Source organism: Danio rerio, chromosome 7, assembly GCF_049306965.1.
Source record: "Danio rerio strain Tuebingen ecotype United States chromosome 7, GRCz12tu, whole genome shotgun sequence".
Classification (NCBI taxonomy): domain Eukaryota; kingdom Metazoa; phylum Chordata; class Actinopteri; order Cypriniformes; family Danionidae; genus Danio; species Danio rerio.
Genome location: NC_133182.1, coordinates 13,734,957 through 13,753,521, shown reverse-complemented (window position 1 = coordinate 13,753,521; position 18,565 = coordinate 13,734,957). Strand labels below are relative to the sequence as shown.

The following is an 18,565-nucleotide window of genomic DNA, read 5'->3' as shown; positions in this document are numbered from 1 at the left end:
TTCCAAAAGAAGCTGCTCACAATACATTCGGATGGTATTTTGAGAAGTCACGTGGTCACCAGAAATAAAGACTGACCCTATACAGGCATACCATTGTTACAGCTCGGGCCAGTTCACCTGTTCATCAAAGGCAGTAGATGAAATGTTCAGGCTGCTTTTAATGTCTGCCAAGAACAAAAGGGTAATAAATAACCCTGATGACGGCTGCCCTCCACAGCGATGGCTATCTGCCACTGCTTTCCAAGCGGCATAATGCTGCCACTCTTTGCACTTCTATGTATAGCAGATTCTATTCTGGTAGTAATACAAACACACTGCACACCAACACAAGAGCATCTGCTCGACACCGAAACACTGTCCTTTCAGAAGATCATGGAGGATCACTGGTTTGACCATACAGCGGACTTTCCTCTAGAGTTAAACTCAAAATGACAGGAGGAAATTTGATGGAGAACAGCAGCTGTGCATGCTCAGAGAAGCTACACCAGCCGACGGATTTCCAAAAAATAAAAGTGAAATTTGGCAAAAACGTTTTCACGCTGGACAGAAGCCTCCTCGAGGAGAACTGCGATTTCTTCCGGGCTCTTTTCCAGTCTGGGATGAAGGAATGCCATCAGGATGAGATAAGTCTTCAGAAGCCGAGCGTTCGAGGATTTTATATCGCTCTCCGTGTGATAAATGGCGAAAGTCCAATGCTGAACGATCACGAAATCGTTGACGCCATCGAATGTGCTGCCTTCCTTCAGATTGAGATTTTAACTGAGCATCTTATAAATATTATAAACTCAGACAACTGCCTTCTTATGTACCACACGGCTTCGACTTTCGGTTTGCGTGAGCTCTTCAAAAGCGCGTCATTGTTCATTCGAGACATGTATTCGGATCTAAAAGAACATGCAAAGTGCTTGCCTGAGGATTTGATTGACTATGTTGAGACTTTAGTTCCCAGTACGTACGTCATGGTTGGCACTCATTCGCCAGGTATCAAGCTTTTGCAGGACTTCATGAGGACTGTTTGTTATCTTGATGAGGATGAGAAAGACTGGAAGGTTCTTACACATTTGCCTCTCAACGCCAGCACAACCATGGCAGGAGTTACGGCTTTAGACAATAAGATCTACATTGTCGGAGGAGTTTATGATATGACTAATAAAGTGGTGGATTCGGGATTCTGCTATGATGTGTTGACGGACACTTGGAGCACATTTTCAAATCCCCAGCAGCTTCGCTTTAACTGTACGTTAGTCGGACATGATGGCGATTTGTACGTAATTGGCGGAGAATATGAAAAAAGCGTAATGTCTTCTGTGGAAAAGTATCGAGTCTCATCGGATACTTGGAGCTTTGTTGCGCATCTACCAAGAGCTGCATCTGCTGTCGCTTGCACCAAAGCAATGAGAAGATTGTTCATCTGTCTTTGGAGGCCTAAAGACGCTACCGAGATTTATGAATATGTGGCAAAGAAAGACGAATGGAGGTTAATCACGACACTTGTTCGGCATCAAAGTTACGGACATTGCATGGTGGCTCACAGAGATAATTTGTACGTGATGAGGAACGGGCCGTCGGATGATTTTTTGAGGTGCATGATGGATTGTTATAATCTGACTTCAGGTCAGTGGACGGCTTTGGCCGGGCAGTATGAGAACAGTAAAGGAGCTTTGTTTACCGCGGTAGTCAGAGGAGACTCTGCGTTCACTGTGAACCGCAGGGCGACTGTGGAATACGCTATCGAGGACGATAAGTGGAGGACCAAAAAAGAAATGACAGGGTTTCCGCGAATCGGCTCCAAGTGGACTTTCCTCTTGAGACTGCCAAAGAAAAGAGAGGAGATTTCAGAATTGAACAAGGGTAGAGAGGAGATCTCCTGCGATTTCAGATCGAGTGCTTCTGTACATTGTGAAGACTAAGATTTGATCATGGTTGTAAACGTTATGGATCGACGGAATGGCACATTGGCTCAGTGTCTCAAATATTTAATTGACTATTAGAAAAAGAAATGTATTTATAAGGAGAGCACAGTAGCGCAGTGGGTTGCATGTTCTCTCGTCTTGCCGCGGGTTTCCTCCGGGTGCTCCGGTTTCTCCCACAGTCCAAACACATGGGGTACAGGTGTATTGAATAAGCTCAATTGGCCATAGTGTATGGGTGTTTCCTAGTGTTGGGTTGTGGCTGGATGGGCATCCCCAGTGTAAAACCTATGCTGCATAAGTTGGGGGTTCATTCTGCTGTGGCGACCCCTGATTAATTAAAGGACTAAGCGGAAAAGAATGAATGAATGAATGAAATTTATTTATTATTATAATTATTTCTGTTTTTCTTTTCATTAAACATTTGGATTGCTTAAAGCAATAGATATTACCCAAACCTCTTCTCTGTGACATGCTTGAATACTAATTAGCATTTTGCAGAAGTAGATGGAGCTGATGAAAATGCAAAGGCCTGAATGTCTAAAATTTATTTGAGCTCTGCAGCTAAACTACCTGTGAGCAGAGATGGGTTAAAACTGAACACAGGATATTTGCAGTTGAGAAGTCTTGTGCTTTTAATGTTGTGCAGAGAATTTATAGAAGAAGATGAAGTATGTTTGGGTGCAGCCGCCGGAGGACTGGAGAATGATCGACAAGTGACAAATTCCACTAAACCCCACCTCTTAATATCAGCTGAGGGCCTTACTTTATATGAAGTGTCCTTAACTACTATGTACTTACATAAAAAAATAATAAATACAATGTACTTACTGTGTTTATAATGTATTTGAGAACACTTGTGGTGCTCTTGAGTTGGGATAGGGGTTGGGTTAGGGACAGGTTTGCGGGTGTGGGTAGGTTTAAGGGTGGGTTAAGGTGTAAGGGATGGTCAGCAGTGTATTTACAAATGTTATTACAGAAGTTAATTACAGATGTAATTACATACAGGTATTAAAGCAAGCATAAGTACACAGTAAATACATGTATTTACACAATAAGTACATTGTAACAAACTATTAATTTATTATTATTAATTTTATATTAATGTGTAAGTACATATTAGTTAAGGCCACTTAATATAAAGTGGGACCCAGCTGTGTATAAACTCTTGAGTCAGGAGTCAGCTGAGTCAGGAAATGTAGGCCCAGTTTCACAAACAGACGGTGCTCACTGCAGAGCCATTTGAGCAGAATTGAGCTCCAGCGAGGGGGAGCATGAGCTCCCGCTCCTCCTCCTGTAAGCTGTTTTAATGCGTAAACCAACCCCACCCCTAACCCTACCCCCAGTGACATCACTCGAAGAAGAAGTGCAGGAAAGGAGGAGCTCAAGCTCAAGCTCCCCCTCACTGGAGCTCAGCTCTGCCCAAATGGCTCTGCAGTGAGCACCACTTGCAAACAGGGCTTAGATTAAGCCAGGACAAGGCCTTAGTTAAATTAGGCTATTTAAGACACATTTATAAAAAATGGCCTTAGAAAAATATTACTGATGTGCACCTGGAGACAAAAAAATTACACTGACATATTTTAAGACATCTCACCGCAAGTTATTTTGAGTTGAGACAGCTCAAACATGCAATTTAATCTTGACTAGCCTTAAACCTTGTTTGTTAAACCGGGGGATAGAGTTGTTGCGCACCTCCTGAATCTAATTCTTGTATTGGGGATAACTTCATTTGTATACAATAAATTACTAATATTTGCAACACTGAAGAAAACCCTCTCCTGACCTTTTTTTTTGAACACATGGAATTGATTAAATATTCCAACATGACAGGAAATGTAGTTGGGGTTCACATTGTTTTGTGTTATTATTTACAAAGTAGCTGCTTTTAGATGTGTGGTAAGAGTAAATGAAGATTTCATCTTCGGCAAAAGCAGCCAAAATGTCATGAAAGCTGGACAAACGTAATATTAAAATTAATAATGACAATATGTTGTAATATCATACAGAGACCCGGAAGGGACGTGATGGTGGGGGAAAAATAGGTGTGGGAAAAAACTTGGTGGAAGAAAAAAAAACAGAGTGAAAGGAAAACATGTATTTTTAAGTTGTTTTTTTTTTTTTTGCGTTCCCTCGCAAAGACGTTTTGCCTTATCTCGCAAAACTGTTTCTCCACATACACTTCCTGTCCTTTTCATGTAAACCCTCCTGTTTTAGCCGAAATTCTCCCGTATTTTACCATTCTATCCCACTATCATCCTATCATTGAGTATTTTCCCATATTTGTGATCTATTTTTAATCTTGAAAGCACGCTGAAATTAATAATAAAGTGTCTGCATTCACTTTATTTACATTAAAGCTGTGCGTCGATCAGCTTTCGGTTTAGGTTGGGGGGGATTTGTCGCGCGCATACTGAATATCGGTGGGTGGACGGTTGTCGCGTACGTACTGAAGAGCATCGCGGGAGGGGGGATGGATTGTAGCGTGCTTACTTATGAGCCGGGTGGGGAGGGGGATGGGGGGGTACTTTAGATCGTTTTGGAAAGGCACTTTCTATACAAGACTAAAAAGGGCATGTGCACTGCACAGGTTGAGCCCTATGTGTGCACGTGCCTGATCAGTTTATTGTACGGAGCGCGTCTGTCAGTCTGCGCTTATACATGCATTCACTGGTTCAGAGGTAGAAAGGCGACGATCGACGCACAACTGTAATGTAAAGAAAGTGGAATAGAATGGTAAAATATGGGAGAATTTCGGCAAAAACGGGAGGGTTTATGCGAGTGAAGTGAACAGGAAGTGTTTGTGGAGAAACAGTTTTGCAAGGAAACGCAAAACATCTTTGCGAGATAACACAAAACTTTGCGAGATAACGCAAAAACTTAGAAATATATATTTTCCACCCACCCATTTTTTTCTTTCACCCATTTTTTTTTCTCCACCCAGCCAATTTTTTCTCCTCCACTACGTCCCTTCTGGGTCTCCGTAATACGATGATTTGGTGCTTGAAAAACATTTATTGAAATGTTTTGAATTGTTTATTTTGAATAATATGCTAACTAAAAATCCCACATTAACATTTAATCATGTGCTAGATCAGGCGAGAAGCTTTTAGGCCTCCATTTTCATAGTCCACACTGAAAACCACGTTTTTCACTTCCTAAAAATTGCGTCTTGGTGTGGACGGAAGGCCAAAACCAAGAGAAAATATGCATTTTTAAACTAAAATGTATTAGTGCGGACATGGCAGTTACGAACTGCCATGAGATTGCATTGATTCGATCATGTTCGGTATTAACTCTAAGAATTCAACCTCAACCGACAAGCCTCTCGACCTTTACAAGATGAGTTCATTTTATAAACATTAAACACCATTATAATGAAACTGAAATCATAGATGAATAGGTGCAATAAATGTTTATAAACAGTGTTCACAAACCACCAAACGCTGTAGCTGAAACATGAGCCGTAATCAGGCCTGAAGACAGCCGAGACCATGTACTACAGCCCAGGTAATCCAGAGAACACCACAAGAGTCCTGAAGAGACACGGAGTCAGCGTGAACAAACAATAAGCGAAGCAAAGAAATGCTGCTCAGATACAAGCTGCGGTCACACCAGAGTTTGAGCTTTCGAAATTCTGTCGTACGGCTCTGCGAAAAGGGGCGGGATTAAACAAGATGATTAGACATTTAAAAAGCGAGTGATTGCTCCATGTTTTAAATTTCTGTCCAGAGAGGTCAGGTTTTGATCCTTGATTGGTCGCACACAGTCTAGTGATGTGATTTCACAGGTCAGAGTTCACCAAGCTTGAACTTTGCACCGCAGCAACCTGCGAAACTTGACGCATGACCCTGCGTTTCTGTGTGTGACGCATTCGCGTGTGTATGGGAGGAAAAGCCCAGTGTGACCGCAGCTATAGGCACAGAAATTAACCACAACTGAAGCATCTGATTGTCGTCAAGCAATTGTAACCGTACTCTCTTTTGCTCTGCGTTGTGTAGTGAATGACGAGAGGACACCATTTTGAGTCTGCACAGAGAATGTTATTATGACAGATCGGCAGCTTCAGCTCATTACATTAAATGTACACTCCTTAGTTCAAGGTAAAGGTGGAAAAGGAAAAGGTGAATGAAAGATAGAGGAAACGAGCGAGAGGCGCCGCGGAAGGACGCGAAGACAGGAAAGGGAAAGAGAAAACCACTTCTCACAATTACGAAAATCAGCATGTGAACAGTGACAATCCACATATTACATTGTCAAAATAAAAATCATAAATGCATACCTGCACAGAGAATGTTATTATGACAGATCGGCAGCTTCAGCTCATTACATTAAATGCACACTGTCAACAAAAATAACATTCTACAATATAACAAACTGTTTTTACATCAGTAAATATATCAAATGATTCAAATTAAACTTAAATATGCATTTGTGTGTGTGTTAATTATGGCCAGAGCCAAATTCAATTTGGAACAGGTAGAGCATATACCTCCTTAGTTCAAGGTAAAGGTGGAAAAGACCGCTCAAGCAATAGTGCAACAGGCATGGCTGCTTGGACTATACCACCTTGACATTAACCCAAGGGGGGGGGGGAGAAGAGGTGAAACCACTGTCACTTTACAGACTCTTTTTACATTTATATTGTGAACAAAAAACTATTTTACATGAACAGTAAGTAAACAGGAGGAAAATATAGTGAAATCAATATATCCAAAATAATCCTGTTAACACAATGAAACCACATGACCACAACACAGACACACAACAACAAACGCACGTGGCAGGGCCGGAGTGGGACTCCTTTTCAGCCCTGGAGTTTCAAGCCTCAGACCGGCCCACCTCAGTTCACGACTGACTATATTAAAATAAGGTCATTTCCAAATCAATTTCTAATCACACTATCACGTCTTTTTTTGAGAAAACAGCTGCTTTAGAACTACAAATGTTCAACAACCCTAACAGTTTTATATGTCTTAAAAATAAAAATGAAAAAAATATATTACTCAGGCGAGGATCGAACCCGGGTCTGCGACGACAGTAGCTAACGTGCTATTCACTGAACCACAACATCTCTTTATCATCCTGTGACCCATCTAAGTTATATCATCATCAACCTGTAGGCTGCAACTTGCTCACTGAGCTGCGAGAAAATAATGAATAAAAAGGCTGTGGTCAAGTAAATACATAAATAAATAAATCTAAAAAGTGTGACTGCTGAGAGCAACAGATTCTGGAGCTAGGGATACCGTCCCTCGCGGCCAAAAAACGGGCCGGCCCACCGGGAATTCTCCCGGTCCTCCCGATTAGCCAATCCGGGCCTGCAATTAAGTGAACACAGCATGCCATATAATCTGATAACTAAAATACGATGTATAATAATCCTGTTACACAATGAAACCACATGACCACAACACAGACACACAACAACAAACGCACGTGGAGGTAAGCAAAACACAACCTTGTGGCGTTAACACAGAAAGTGTTCACAAACCCACAACTGTGACAGTTTTATATCAACTCTATAAGAACTCAACGCCAACCTACAAGCCTCTCTGTCTTTACAGCAGATGAGTTTGTTTTATAAACATTAGACGTGACCATAATGAAACGTTCCACACTGCCAGAACATAGCAGCATGAGCCAAAGTGGCCAACAGTAAACGGACAGATCGTTTCCACACATGATTGAAGGCCATTAAAAGAGCATGTGCGACCAAAATATCGAAACATTTCCTGTTTTCATATCAAACAAGCCATCTGTAAAGCTCAATCCCTGGTGAACCCATACCAGAAGCGCCGGGGTCAAACAGGGCCACAACAAACCCTTAAAAGACTGTGAGAGAAACTTCCAGATCAGCTGGAAGGCAAAAGAGAAACACAATCATGGCAAAATGATACGTTATTCATACAAGGATTTCATGAGCTCATAAACTGCTGAGAGTGTGAGCATGCGGAGACTTTCTGACTGTTCACAAACGCAGATTACATCCAGACATTCCTGAATGCTTTGGTAAGGAGGTTCACTCATTACATGCGAACCTGAAGACGCGCTGATAACTAATCACGTTCCCACAATGAAAACATTGTGTCGCGTTTTTGGCAGGCGGACAACAGAACGTATAGATCTTGGCAGGATTCTCCTGGTGATTAAATCTGCTGAAAACACAGGGAAATCTGACAGCTTTAAACAACATTATATATAGTTTGAAACTAGTTTAGACGGAAAATCTGAAGGAGTTTGATAAAGTTGTCATTCTGCATTGCGGGAAATTATTTTAGTTAGTGATGAAATCCACAATTTTTCTTTTTTAAACAATGTTATACACTCACCGGCCACTTTATTAGGTACACCTTACTAGTACCGGGTTGGACCGCTTTTGGCTTCAACTCTGCCTTAATCCCTTGTGGGATTTTGCTCTATATTGACATGATAGCATCACGTAGTTCCTGCAGATTTGTCGGCTGCACATCCATAATTTGACTCTCTCATTCCACCACATACCAAAGGTGCTCTATTGGATTGAGTTCTGGGGACTGTGGAGGCCATTTGAGTACAGTGAACACATTGTACCTAAAATCTGCTCAAAACACATGAAAAACAACAATCTGTCTGTTTCGAACAACATTAAATGTTGTTTTAAAGATGAAAATGAAATTATCTGAAGGTGTTTGATCAAGTTGTCATTCTGCACTCCAGAAAATGATTTTAGTTGGTGATGAAATCTGCTGAAACACATAAAAATTCACAATTTTTCTTTTTTGAACATTATACACTCAATGGCCACTTTATTAGGTACACCTTCCTAGTACCGGGTTGGACCCCCTTTTGCCATCAGAACTGCCTTAATCCTTCGTGGCAAAGATTCAACAAGGTACTGGAAATATTCCTCAGAGTAACCTTTTGAGTACAATGAACTCACTGTCATGTTTAAGAAACCAGTCTGAGATGATTTGAGCTTTATGACATGGTGCGTTATCCTGCTGGAAGTAGCCATCAGAAGATGTGTACACTGTGGTCAATAAGGGATGGAGATGGTCAGCAACAATACTCAGGTAGGCTGTGGCATTGACACGATGCTCAGTTGGTACTAACGGGCACAAAGTGTGCCAAGAAAATATCCCCCACACCATTACACCACCACCAGCCTGAACCGTTAAACCACAGAACTGCCGCTCACTGGATATTTTCTATTTTTCTAACCATTCTCTGTAAACTTAGAAATAGTTGTGCGTGAAAATCCCAGTAGATCAGCAGTTTCTGAAATACTCAGACCAGCCCGTCTGGCACCAATAACCATGCCATGTTCAAAGTCACGTAAATCACCTTTCTTCCCTATTCTAATGCTCGGTTTGAACTGCAGCAGATCATCCTGACCATGTCTACAAGCCTAAATGCATTGAGTTGCTGTCATGTGATTAGTAATTTGCGTTAACGAGCAGTTGGACAGGTGTACCTAATAAAGTGGCCGGTGAGTGTATATACTTTGAAACTGGCTTAGGTTGAAAATAAAGTTATCTGAAGGAGTTTGATCAAGTTGTCATTCTGCAGACCTGAGTTAGTGATGAAATCTGCTGAAAACACATGAAAATCATCATTCTTTACACTTTAAACAAATGTATATGTAGTTTTAAACATGTTTAGGCTGAAAATAAATTGATCTGAAGAAGATTAATCAAGTTGTCAAGCCTAACATTTCATAAGGACCTTTGCCCCATGATAATGTTCACAAATACCAAAGTGAAACTGAGAAATGAGGGTTATAAACTTTCTCCAGAAACAAGAACAATGAGACATGGATTTTGTTGTTTAGACTGGACTTTTCTTTCAAACACTTGACTGAAATTTCATATTGAATAGTCGTTTTTGTTGTTTACTGAGGTAATCAGGGTAAAAATGTTGTCCAAGTTTTCAGGTTCTTCATGCCAATGTTGAAACTCTGAAATCACATCTGCACTTGTATAACAAATGGACTGTTTATTTATAGACTGACCGGCCACTTTATTAGGTACACTTGTTCAGCTGCTTGTTAACACGACTATCTAATTAGCCAATCAAATGACAGAAACTCATTAAATTATTTAATTATTGTTGAAGATTATCTTAATGAATATCAAAGCGAGCCTCAAAATAACTTTTATGCTTACTTTATGAAAATAAATGAATCTTTGCCAAATAAAAGTATCCAATTATAAAAAAAAGAAATCCACACTAACTAGAATAGAATAAATGTCTACATACTGTGATTAAGCATATGCTGTAAATAAAAACATGATGGTTTAATTTTTGAAAGCAAACAATTTAGTATTGTAGAATTCTGTGTAAGCACAAATATTATTTTGTAAAAACTGATATATTTTGTGTTTCAGGATTGTTTAATATTATAATATGAGATTTTTAAAAAATTATCAAAGCATAAATATTAATCTTATGTGTTTATTGCCATGTTTGAAAAATTCAATTCATCAGTAATATTCTTTTTAAGTTAAAAACAGAAGATTAATTAAACAAGTTGTAAATAAAAGTCAGATATTTGTAATGTAACCTAAAATCAAACACTTATAAAACAATTAAATACGAATTCTATAATATTCTCTTGAAACTAAGTCATCTGCATTTCAGGATTTGAAAAAAAAAAAGCTTTTAATTTAGGAGGATTTTTAAAATCCTTCCTTTAATTTCAATGATTTGTTTATTTATATATTAATATAGTAATATAAATATAAAAGCTATTGATTGAAAATGTAATGTGTGTCTGTAAGGGTTTTGTGTATGTTTGTATGTATATATGTACAGTATATATATATACATATATATACATACACACACACACACACACACATATATATACACACACCATATCCCAAAGGTGCTATATTAGGTTGAGCTCTGGTGACTGTGGAGGCCATTGTACAGTGAACTCATTGTCATATTTAAGAAAGCAATCTGAGATGATTCGTGCTTTCAGACATGGCGCGTTATCCTGCTGGAAGTATCCACTAGACTAGAAGATGGGTACACTGTGGTCATAAAGGGATGGACATGGTCAGCAGCAATACTCAGGTAGGCTGTGGCGTTGACATGATGCTCAGGTGGAACTGATGGGCCCAAAGTGTGCCAAGAAAATATCCCCCACACCATTACACCACCACCACCAGCCTGAACCTGATACAAGGCAGGATAGATCCATGCTTTCATGTTGCTGATGCCAAAATCCGACCGCAGAAATCGAAACTCATCAGACCAGGCAACGTTTTTCCAATCTTCTATTGCCTGAAGATTTTTTAAGATTCAAATTTTTGTGAGCCTGTGTGAATTGTAGCCTCGGTTTCCTGTTCTTGGCTGACAGGAGTGGCACCCGGTGTGGTCTTCTGCTGCTGTAGCCCATCTGCCTCAAGGTTGGACGTGTTGTGTGTACAGAGATGCTCTTCTGCAGACCTCGGTTGTAACTAGTGGTTATTTGAGTTGCTGTTGCCTTTCTATCAGCTGGAACCAGTCTGGCCATTCTCCTCTGACATCAACAAGGCATTTGCGCCCACAGAACTGCCGCTTACTGGAGATTTTCTCTTTTTCGGACCATTACCTTACTATAGATATATATTTAACTGTAAAATAGGTAATAAAAAAATGTCAAAAATGTTTTTTTCAATTAAATGAAAAAAAAAAACACAAAAAAGATGAAATATATTTTATTTTTATTTATTTTTTTGCATGTCATTTGACCATTAACTGACGTCACAGATTGGAAACATACAAAAAAAAAAACGTTGCTAATAAATATTGTACTATTACTAAGAACTAATTAACAATAACACTTAACTTTACTGTCAAATCTTTCTTCAAGTAAATAGGAGAATTCCTGCATTATAAAAGATATAAACACAGACCAAAAGACACTTTCTCTCCTTTGGGTTTTCAGCATGTTGTACAGAAGTGCAGGCACCTCATCAAAACATTAATGTAGTATTATTAAAAAGGACTTTTTTGTGCCTTTTAACAATTCTAAAGCATTTTTCAAAGCTTAATATTGTCATGAATTCCAAAAAGAAAAAAAAAAGAGCATAATAAATATACAGTTCTAAAAATTAGACAAGAAAAGTCTGAATGCCATGAAAACCTCTTTACAAATAACAACGAGTCAAACTGTGCTTCTCCCCAAGGCCTCAACATACAGTTTAAGTCAGAATTATTCACCCTCCTGTGAATTTTGTTTTCTGTCGAAGATATTTTTCAAATGATGTTTAACAGAGCAAGGAAATTTTCACAGTTTGTCTGATAATATTTTTATCAGACAAACTGATAGACAGTCTTGTTTGTTTTATTTCAGCTAGAATAAAAGCAGTTTTAATAAAAAAAAAAAAAAACATATTAAGATCAACATTATTATTAACCCTCTTAAGCAATATTTGTTTTTAATGGTCTACAGAACAAACCATCATTGGAAAATAACTTGCCAAATTACTACCTTGCCTAATTAATCTAGTTAAGCTTTAAAAAAATGTCACTTTAAGCTGAATACCAGTATCTTGAAATATAGCTAGTCTCATATTATTTACCGTCATCATGGCAACGATAAAATAAATCAGTTACTGGAAATTAGTTTTATTTAATTTTTTTCCGTTAAACAGAAATTGGGAAAAAATGTAAAGGGGGGCTAATAATTCTGACTCCAACTGTATGCAACCCAGGCTTAATGCAAATACCTACCCAGGTCTACATTTCTGGGGACAGTGAGATATAGTCGAGGTACGTCTTCGTGCATAAATCCACCAGAGGGTGCAATATAAAACTCAGCCCACCATGCCAGCTTGCTGTCGACTGAATGACTGACCAACCCAGCTCCTGTACCTAAACCCAACCGATAGTGTTTTCAAAAGCAATCTAGAAAAAGAAAATGTGTCGCGGTCGCGTGATTTTACAACACTTTCAGCTGGTTTATTTATTTATTTGTTTATTTTTTGCTTTTGCTTTATCTGGTTTCTGGAACCGCTCATCACCGGGCTTGAACCCAGCCATAGTGGTCAACTTCGTTCCGCATTCCAAGTCCGCCAACATACACAGCAAGCTACTAGGCAAACTGCTAACACCGTAAAAACTGTCCATACGAAGATATGTGGTCAGCTGGAAGCGCTAAAATGTACAGAAGGCGACGGTGGCGTCATACTGCTCTGTATCATTCATTTTAATGACATAATGCAGCCAGATGTACCTCTGGCTATATTGTAATTCGAACTCTCCAGAAATGTAGACAGGGGTACGTATCCACAACGAGCCTGTGTTGACTGTGTGTCTATAATAACACAATAATGAATAAACACAGTTCAGCGTGTGATAAATAAGCAGCAGCTCAGAGAACAGTACAAACCCTGATATCATGATTATTCTGATTCTGGATCAGGCCACACGGGTCATCAGCTCCTCCAGCGCTCGCTCGCGGTGGTTTTCGTGCACCAGAAGGACCTCTTTAATGGCGTTTTGCTGGAAGCCCATTTCATTAAACTGAGCCAGAAGATGCAGGAACTCCTCAGCCTGAAAACACAACAGTGGTGGATGAACAATGAAGGTGAACAGACAACGCTACTGCTCAAATGTTTGGAGTAGTTCGTGGCAAAAACTAATCCTTTTAATGCTTTTTAAAATAAAAGTTTGCAATGCCTGCATTTATTTAAATCCAAAAAATAAAAAGAGTAATGTTGTGTAGCATTATTACAATATTATATATACACACACATTATATATACACACACAAAAACCTGTCAATTAAACGTTACCCATATTTTGTGTTTCAATGGTGTGTTCAATGCTGCGGTCACACTGGACTTTTCTCTTCATAGACTTCCATTCATACGCACGCGAATGCGTCAAACCGGAAACGCAAGCTTGTGCAACAAGTTTTGCAGTTCGCTGCGATGCAAAGCTTGGTGAACTCTGACCTGAAAAATCGCATCACTTGACAGTGTGAGACCAATCGAGGATCAAAACATGACCTCTCTGAACAGCAATTTAAAATCTGGACCAATCGCTCGCTTTTTTTCAATGTCTAATCATCTTGTTAAATCCCGCCCCTTTTCACAGCAACATACTACAGAATTTCGCAAGCTCAAACTCTAGTGTGACCGCAGCTTTATTTCTGTTGTCAAATAACATTATGTGAGCTTGATCTCTGGAAAGATAACTTGAGAACTGCTGAATAGATATTTTAATAGATTATTTACACATTTCCATTCCTTTTTTACACTTTATATCACCATCCACTTTCATTTTTCCCCTTTGTGGCTGTAATCAAAGGGGGGCAAATAATTCTGACTATATATATACATAATAACTACATACTATTGTGGAAATATAAATTTCTATCAACTAATTCCAAATGAACAATAATCTACGTAAAACTGAAAAGTTATATTCTTTGGTTTTTAATTATATAATTTCATTAACATCCCAGCTAGGAGGGACATTTAACCTTTATCTCTCTGACTACAGGCTAAGCCAGTGATGCAAATGCTTTAAACGACTCTGTCTTTGTCTTCGGGTGTTGCTTTTATGCTACAGAAACCCTATGTTGATTAACTTGTGTGGTCAGTAGCTGGGCCGTTTTTTAACACCTATGCCATGCTGACTCCAACTCTTAATTTGCATGCTTTGTTTAGCCAAATCCCCTCCTCCTAAGAACACAATATAGACATGAAATCTTTGTCTTAAATCAGACTTGTGTGAGACTTGTGAGAGACTCATAAAAGAACTTGCAGACTGCGGACCTCTAGTAGGCTCTTGCAGACACATGGACATCTTAAAGACGCTGTATGACTGCAGATTAACCAACACGTCTCAATAAAGGAATTCTGCTTGTTCCGAGCCTCCTGGACTGGGTTCTTCTCTCTTCTTTTCACTCATTTATTTTTTTTACAACACTATGAACCATTTATTAATTATTAGCAAAATAGTGAATTCATTATCTGTTAAGCATTAACTCTACATTAATAAACGTTAGTAAGCAGTTTATAACTGCAGCTACAAATGCTCTATTCTTGACTTATAGCCACATTTAAAATGTGCTTAATAATTCAACTTTGGCTAATAATTTCTTTCATTACTACATTAAGTATGGTATTATTTACAAACCAGTTTTTTAAGCATAGTTAGTTGTTTTTAAGATCATTCAGAACGAGTTAGTAAATGATTTATAAACTATTCAAATTAACATTTATAATTTTTATTATTCAGGCATATACTAATAGTTAATTTGTATGTTTATCAATGCTTTATTAACTCAACTTGTGCAGTTTTGTGACCTAATCTAAAGTGAGGACCATTCATGCTTCATAAATCCCTTATAAATGACAATTAAAGGCTCAGTTAAATTCTAAACTAAAAAAAAAAAAAATGTAACATAAACACTTTTATTCAATCCTATTCGTTTGAAGATACACAACTGAAACTGTACTTCAAATGAAAAATTAATCTTTGCAACCTTATCTTAAATAAAATAAATGTACAGTTTAAACATTGCTTCTTATTATATTGTTAAATGATTATACTGATGATGTTTTATCCAGTTTTATGTTGTATTTTGACATCTGTTATTTGGCAATATTTGAACTTCACAGTCATTTTATTTTTTATTTAAGTTTGCAAATATTATTGTTCATTTGATCCTGAACCTTTAATCATCAATTATAAGGGATTTAAAAAGCATGCATAGTCCTCACTTTAGATTAGGTCACAAAACTGCATGAAGGTGAGTTAATAAAGCATTCATAAACATGTATAATAACCAATAATATATGCCTGAATAATACAATATATAAGCATTGATTTCAATAGTTTATCAATCATTTACGAAGTCATTTTGTAAAATCTTAATATCCACCAACTACTCCTAAATGCAAATGGTTTGTAAAGAATGCAATACTTCATTTAGTAATGAAAAATAAATCATTAACAAAATATAAAAAAAACAATTATTAGGCACATTATAAATGTGGTTATAAGTCAAGAATAGAACATCTGTAGCTGCAATTATAAACTGTTTACTAACGTTTATTAATGTAAAGTTAATGCTTAACAAATAATGAATTCACTAGATACTAATGCATAGTTAATGATTCATAGTGTGCAGTTATTATAAAGTGTTACCGAAAAAAATGATCTTAGATGTCTTGAGGGTGAGTGAATTTATAGCAAATTTATATTTGATGACAATGAACTATCCCTTTAAATCAATAAATCAAAATTTAAACCAAACTTTTCAGGAACTATAATATAATTTTAGGAATCATAATTCATTTGTATTTATTCGTTAACATACTCAAGTAGTGACCGATAAATCAAAATGTGTCAAATTATAGTAATGTTACTATAAAAGTAAAACCGTCAAATATTGTAAACAGTGGAAAAGTTCAGCTACCATTAACTAAACTGAAGTGTTAATAAAACATTACTCTGATCCGATTAAACAGAACAAACCAGCAAAATAAAGAAAATCATTAAAATAATCAACCATTTTTACAATAATCACCAGTTATTTGCTCATCTGCTATTGTGTGTGCTTTCTTGGCCTTTGCTAAACGGTGAGCTACACAGTAATGTGTGGAGTGCCTGTACTTGTTTTGAACATGAAGATGTTCTGCACTTTTGTGATGCCCTCAGCTTTTGGAGTCGTCTTTAAAAACAGTCCTCGTTTGTCCTTGCAACTGGGATGTTTGGTTTCTAAATGTCGTTTCAATTGAAGGTTACATGCTCTTCTGTGAGAGCACCTCACTACATATGACACACTGAGGTTTTAAGCCTTTTTTGTCGTCAATATATATAAATCCATACTTTACATATCCGAGGTCGTACTTGCGCTTCGACATATTTGTTGCTATAATTAAACGAAATTTCACATGTCAAACGGTATGGTTGTCGCACACGCATTTCAAACAAAAAGTCTGATATAAGCAAAATGAGTTAACATTTTAACTTTTGTTGTTGTTTTTTTTTTGATCACACACTCCGTGACCCACTGAAAATGTTCCCGCGACCCACTTTTGCATCGTGACCCACCAGTTGAGAAACACTGCTTTAAATTATAACAGTATATCAAATAGCAATTTTACTAGCAATTTGTGAAGTCTGAAACTACACACACACACACACCTTAGTCTCGCAGTTCTGAAACATCTCAAGAGCTTCTTCAACCTGGGCTTCCTCATAGCCTCGTTCACATAAGCGATCACACGCCACCAGATAACTCAAGATCTGCAGGAGAACAAGCAAACGGTCATTGATGAAGGAATTTCAGGGGGACAGAAGTAGTGCTCAGAAAAGATAACACTAAAAATTTTTTATATTATTAAAAACTGCTTTTATTTCAGCCCAAATAAAACAAATAAGACTTTCTCCAGAAGAGAAAAACTACAGGAAATATTGTGACAATTTCCTTAATCCATTATATATTACTTCACAGACATTTGACTAAGGACTAAATATTGCAAAGGAGGGCTAACAAATTTGCCTTCAACTGTATGTGCTCAGGGTTTAAGGGTCAAGAGATTTAGCCAGCAGTCAGATGATCTAAAAACTGTGAACCACATTCTTGTCAGTTTTTTTTTTTTTGTGTAATTCAATTTTTATTTATTTCCGAAAATGAAAATATAAAATGTTTTACAATCAGATAGAAAAATACTTTTAACAGATATTACCCTATATATATATTCCCCATCCCCCAACCCCATTATATACGCACATCAGACAGCACAGAATAACTGTAGTTTAGACCAAGCTGTTAGATAATTTACATTAAGTTTGACATCCGTAGCATCAGATGAGGGTTAAGTGTCCAAGATTTCTTTGACGTTGTATATATAGATTTTCCATACCGAAAGAATGTCCGTTTTGGCATGGTTGATCCGTGCTGATGACAGTTCCAGATACAGTATTTCCAATAGTAAATGTAACCAGTGCTTAATTGAGAGATCATGTGGAGGTTTCCATTTTTAAAGGTTTTTCAAGAACCAGAAAGTGACAGCCTGATATTTTTCCCCAATACAAGCAAACACATCTCTTAGCCACCCCTATTTAAACCTGACTGAGATTCTGGGACACTTGATGAAAACAAGGCCAGGTTGAGTTCTAATGGACTTTTCGGGAGCACTGGTTTATCCACTAATGCTAAGTAATTAGATAAAGCGATCTGGTTATGGAGCAGAGCGTTTGACGCAACAGCACGTCAACACTGTTATGGCCATATGAATGAATGACTAGCTGAATCTGAGCGATCATAATCCAGGATAAGACTCGGACAGTGTGAAACGTGAGGAGTGTGTGGATGATAAGAGCAGCGTCTGCTCTGGTTAATCTGAGGAAACGATCTGTTTATCTTCTCCAACAGATGTCTGACTGAACATCTGAGGACAAGACAAACATACAGCCATCAGGGATTTGCTGTAATTAAACATCTAGAAAAACTGTTATATCAGACCATTCGAGTACAGATGTGCTTGTTATTATTATTAATGCTGTTTACAATGACAAATATTGTAAATAATTACAACTGCATAAATGATAATCATCAGCATTGCTTAATGATCATTTAATTTTGTCCTTATTCATTAGTTAATAAGACAGTACTCTCGTGAGAAAGATTAAAAGATATGTGGTTAAATTTTTCTTTT

General features: G+C 37.7%; 2 protein-coding genes across 3 annotated transcripts in view; one reads left to right on the top strand and one right to left on the bottom strand.

Moving 5' to 3' along the window:
• Window positions 1-353: 353 nt before the first annotated feature.
• Window positions 354-2,361, top strand: kbtbd13a (kelch repeat and BTB domain containing 13a). The gene has a single exon (XM_001337664.10). The coding sequence runs from the start codon at window positions 429-431 to the stop codon at window positions 1,908-1,910; it is 1,482 nt and encodes a 493-aa protein (XP_001337700.4). The 5' UTR covers window positions 354-428; the 3' UTR covers window positions 1,911-2,361.
• A 9,227-nt stretch (window positions 2,362-11,588) lies between these two features.
• Window positions 11,589-18,565, bottom strand: part of ubap1lb (ubiquitin associated protein 1-like b) — a 37,047-nt gene continuing 30,070 nt past the window's right edge. For both annotated transcript variants that reach the window (XM_002666995.8, XM_073908100.1), the window contains 2 exons: window positions 17,049-17,150; window positions 11,589-13,439 (listed from right to left, as the gene is read on the bottom strand). In XM_002666995.8, coding sequence (XP_002667041.3) covers window positions 13,305-13,439; window positions 17,049-17,150 — 237 coding nt within the window. In that variant the 3' untranslated portion in view covers window positions 11,589-13,304. The remainder of the gene's footprint in view (window positions 13,440-17,048; window positions 17,151-18,565) is intronic.